Source organism: Acomys russatus, chromosome 3 (assembly GCF_903995435.1).
Source record: "Acomys russatus chromosome 3, mAcoRus1.1, whole genome shotgun sequence".
In the NCBI taxonomy this organism is placed as follows: Eukaryota; Metazoa; Chordata; class Mammalia; order Rodentia; family Muridae; genus Acomys; species Acomys russatus.
Genome location: NC_067139.1, coordinates 80,524,205 through 80,529,414, shown reverse-complemented (window position 1 = coordinate 80,529,414; position 5,210 = coordinate 80,524,205). Strand labels below are relative to the sequence as shown.

The 5,210-nt window shown below is 37.7% G+C and overlaps 1 protein-coding gene across 1 annotated transcript; it reads right to left on the bottom strand.

Moving 5' to 3' along the window:
• Positions 1 to 3,865: 3,865 nt before the first annotated feature.
• On the bottom strand, positions 3,866 to 4,885 carry LOC127186752 (olfactory receptor 4K15). Its single transcript, XM_051142989.1, has one exon. It carries the CDS (start codon positions 4,838 to 4,840, stop codon positions 3,866 to 3,868), a length of 975 nt encoding a protein of 324 aa, XP_050998946.1. The 5' UTR covers positions 4,841 to 4,885.
• Positions 4,886 to 5,210: the final 325 nt, after the last annotated feature.

Genomic DNA, 5,210 nt, shown 5'->3' with positions numbered 1-5,210 from the left:
CCCAGAATAGCTAAAACAATCTTGTACAATAAAAGATGCTCCGGAGGAATCTCGATACCTGATCTCAAACTGTACTATAAAGCAATAGTACTTAAAACAGCATGGTACTGGCACAGCAACAGGCTGGTTGATCAGTGGAATCGAATCGAAGACCCAGATATGAATCCACACACATATGGTCACTTGATTTTTGACAAAGAAGCCAAATCCATTCAATGGAAAAAGGATAGCATCTTCAACAAATGGTGCTGGTCTAACTGGAGGTCTATGTGTAAAAAAATGAAACTGGACCCATATTTGTCACCTTGCACAAAACTCAAATCCAAGTGGATTAAAGACCTCAACATAAAACCAGAGACACTAACTCACTTAGAAGAAAAAGTGGGAAAGAGCCTGGAACATATTGGCACAGGAGACAACTTCCTGAACAGAACACCAACGGCCCAGGCCTTAATGTCAACCATTAATAAATGGGACCTCATGAGGCTGAGAAGCTTCTGTAAGGCAGGAGACACTGTCAAGAGAACAAAGCGACAGCCTACAGACTGGGAAAAAATCTTCACCAACCCTACATCTGACAAAGGTCTAATATCCAAAATATATAAAGAACTCAAGAAATTAAACACCACCAAACCGAATAACCCAATTGAGAAATGGGGCTTGGAACTAAACAGAGAATTCTCATCAGAGGAATATCAAATGGCTGAGAAACACTTAAAGAAATGCTCAACCTCCTTAGTCATCAGGGAAATGCAAATCAAAACAACTCTGAGATTCCATCTTACACCCATCAGAATGGCTAAGATCAAAAATTCAAGCGACACCACATGCTGGCGAGGATGTGGGGAGAGAGGAACACTTCTTCATTGCTGGTGGGAATGCAAACTAGTACAGCCACTTTGGAAATCTATCTGGTGCTATCTCAGAAAAATGGGAATAGGGCTTCCTCAAGACCCAGCTATTCCACTCCTTGGAATATACCCAGAAGATGCTCCAGCACACAACAAGAAAATTTGCTCAACCATGTTCATAGCAGCCTTATTCATAATAGCCAGAACATGGAAACAGCCTAAGTGTCCCTCAGTAGAAGAGTGGATAAAGAAACTGTGGTACATATACACTATGGAATACTACTCAGCTATTAAAAACAAGGAATTCCCGAAATTTGTGGATAAATGGATTGAGCTAGAAATGATCATAATGAGTGAGTTAACCCAGAAGCAGAAAGAATCAAATGGTATATACTCACTTATATCTGCATACTAGCCCAAGGAGCATGTCCCACGAAAGCCTTCACTTACCAGGAAACTGGGACAGAGGGGAAGGCATCCTATTGGGACTCTAAATGAGAGACGCATGGGAGAACAGCAAAATAAAAGGATCCAGAGGGTCCTAGAAATCTACAAGTAGAACAATATGATAGGCAGATTTGGGCCCAGGGGTCCCGCTCAAACTAAGGCACCAGCCAAGGACAATACAGGAGGTAAACTTTAAACCCCTTCCCAGATCTAGCCAATGGTCAGAATATTCTCCACAGTTGAGTGGAGAGTGTGATACGACTTTCTCACATACTCTGGTGCCTCACATTTGACCATGTCCCCTGGAGGGGGAGACCTGGTGGCACTCAGAGGAAGGACAGCAAGTAGCCAAGAAGAGACTTGATACCCTATGAGAATATATAGGGGGACGTAATCCCCCTCAGGAACAGTCATAGGGGAGGGGAATAATGGGAAAATGGGGGGGGGGGAGGAATGGGAGGATACAAGGGATGGGATAAACATTGAGATGTAACAAGAATAAATTAAAAAAAAAAAAAAAAAAAAAAAAGAATGATGGGCAGAGAAGCCAACTTTAATTCTTCTCTCAGTTTTTGGAACTGTGTGTTTTAGTTATGAATAACATAGTATCATATGTTAAATTTTAGTTTATTGAATCCATTACATCTTGAGTTTATCATCTTTAAAAGAGCATAATTGCAATGCTAGGTTCTCCTGGGTTTTATTAAAGCATGTTGTTATTTAACAGCACTGTCAATACTAGAAAAATTAAACTAATAGTCCTTTTCCTGTTGTTGTATTATCACTGTAATGTATACCATGACAAAGGCAGTCTTTGTGGAATGCCATTTTTATAAGTAAAATTCACTAAGTCAAATAGTAATTCAAACAATAGATGTGTGAGCAGAATGGGAAAATTCATGATCAGAGTAATGAACAGACATTACCATTTGTGGAAGAATCAATCTGATAGAAATGATTAACCACAACAAAGGGCACAATTTCCAGATTCCAATATCTTCTGACCACAGACCAAGTAAATGCTATCAGGAGTAACAGGAGCAGATGGACTTTACTTACGGTGAACCTAGTGTAGTCAACACATTCACAGTGTAAGCACAGTTTCTGTTGTATTTCATTCATGTCTTTTATGTATTCACTTGAGGACAAACAAAATCAGTGGACTATTAATAATAATGTTTTCCTTGTCTCCTCTGTGGAGGACAACATGTGTGACAACAATGATTCAGAACAGTGGTGCTATTCATCTGTCCTCATTATGGGTCACTCATTTTATCAGATTTCCCAAGATCATTCCATGATTCCCAATATTGTAAATTAGCCATACCATTTTTTGTTATCCATGAATTCTTAATTATTTGGCCTAATTCTAATTCCATATCTAAAGATAAATATTTTGCATTTTTATGGGGACATATATCAATAAAAAGTTCTTCTAACCATGTATTTGCTGCTTTTCTGAGTGATGCTCCAAAACAGCAGCAGCCCATGTTTTATTACAAAGGTGCAGAAAACTTCTTTCTGAGGACCAAAGTTAAATCATTTCCTTTTTTCCCAGCTGGCAATGACAATCCTTCCATGGGATCTAAAACCTAATGGAGACAAAGGTGTTTATGTGACAGAATTATATTATGTGGGTTCAGAAATACTTGACCATACAACTTGATGGTGCCTTAGGCTATGTCAGCCAGACTAGATGCTGGATTAAACATATGATGATTTATTTCATCTATGGATGGACATTGTGACTTTCTAAATAATGGAAGTTCTCGTAACATGACCATTACATACCCTACAGAAAGACCTATTGGTTGTTATAAAGATTCGCTAACATTTAAGGATCTGTTTTTCAAGCTGTATTAGAGCTTTGCTTACAAAATGCAAGAATCTCCTCCAGGAATTGATGTTTTTCAAAATCTCTTTGGCTTAAAAAAAAAAAAAAAAAAAAGGAATCTGCCTATGTTTGTACCTATTTGGTTAATAGCCACTTAAATAGATTCATTTGTAATAAAACCCAAGTGCTGTAGAGCATAATACTGACTAGTTCACTCTCTGCAGTGATCCATTGAAGTATGCTTACTGTATGTTTATTATAAGTAAACATGAAATATTAGTCAGTACTTTGTATTCACAAAAAGCTGTATTATAGAGAGAGCAAAATAAACATTGAACTATAAAAGGCAAGAATCATCACTCTTCTGTGTTTTAAACCCTTGTTTTATAAAGTGAATTTATTTCTTTACAAACAATAAATTTACTTGATAATTTGAATACTTTCCAACAACACAAGGAAAATATATATACTAGTCAAAAAATGACACAATTGCAGACACATGAAAGAAAAACATTTATTTTAAACACATCTTAATTTATAAAAACAGAAAAAAGAAACAGTGAAGAATGAAAATAATTGAAAGAATATTAAAATTTATGAAATTTATTCTGCTTATTAATGGTGTAGTAAGCTTTTAAATAGCTTCACATGTTAAAAGATTATCTTTAGAAATAGTCAATTCTATTTTCACAGTTTCCAGAGAGAAGACAAAAATGCTGCCAGTCCTGTAATTTTACTTTGTTTCCAGAAAAAGAACATTTCTAATTAGTGTAGAAACTTGTCCAGGTTTCAGGTAGCGACTCCTCAGTTTTGACATGGCTGCCTTGACTTCTTTGTTTCTCAGAGTGTAGATAACTGGGTTTAAAATAGGTGTAAAAATGGTGTAGAACACCGCAAGCACTTTGTCAACTGAGTAGCTGCTAAAGGGCCACACATAGATGAAGATGCATGGTCCAAAAAATAGTGTGACTACAGTGATGTGAGCCGTTAGTGTGGAACGGGCCTTGGCCATGCTAGCAGAGGAGCGATTCCTAACTGTAATCAGAATTACAGTGTAGGAGACAACCAAGAGGAGAAATGAACTCATGGAGAGAAAGCCACTGTCTGCAACTATTAGTAAGCTGACAACATAAGTATCTATGCAGGCTAATTTGGTCACCAGTGGGAGATCACAGAAAAAACTATCCACCAGGTTAGGACCACAAAATGGCAAGTTAATAGTGAATGCTAACTGGCTAGTTGTATGGATGAAGCCCACAAACCAGGAGATGCTGACCAGAATGATACACACACGGCGACTCATGATTGTCATGTAGTGGAGAGGCTTGCATATTGCAACATAGCGATCATAGGCCATGGATACTAAAAGTACCATCTCACCACCAGTAAACAGATGAACAAAGAAAATCTGAGCCATGCAGGCATCAAAAGATATAGTTTTTCTTTCAACCAGGAAGTCAGCAAGCATTTTGGGGGTAGCAAAAGAGGCCACACATATATCTATAAAAGATAGGTTTGCAAGCAGGAAGTACATGGGGGTATGCAATCTGGAGTCTGAAGTCACTGTCAGGATGATGAGGAAATTGCCCAGCAGTATTGCTAGGTAGAGCAGGGAAAATATGAGAAACAGGAATGGCTGGAGCTCCTTTGAACTAGACAAGCTGAGCAGCACAAACTCTGTCACTCGAGAGTAATTTGTCTCATTCATTGACTTTGGAAGAGGTTTGTCTTCAGTTATCTGAATAGCAACAGAATAACAAGCAATCAATTACATAAGTTTGGCTTGGTTTCTCAGTCATAGTTTAGATTGTGAATATTAAAGTTTTCATGTTTCTTGAATTATTAAAAATTGCATAACTAATGCAGAAATGTTGTATGGGTTTAGTTATATAACATTTGAAATGAGACAATGCTAAGACATGGTTTTAGAAGCATCAGATATTCATTATTGAAAAGTAGGTACTGGAAAGGGCCTGAGTCCGGTGGCCTGTGCTGCTCTACGAGTCTGATGACTGTGTCCACTCTGTACTGAAGTGTACCGAAATGCACACGGCTTCTTTTCCACTGTATAAATATAT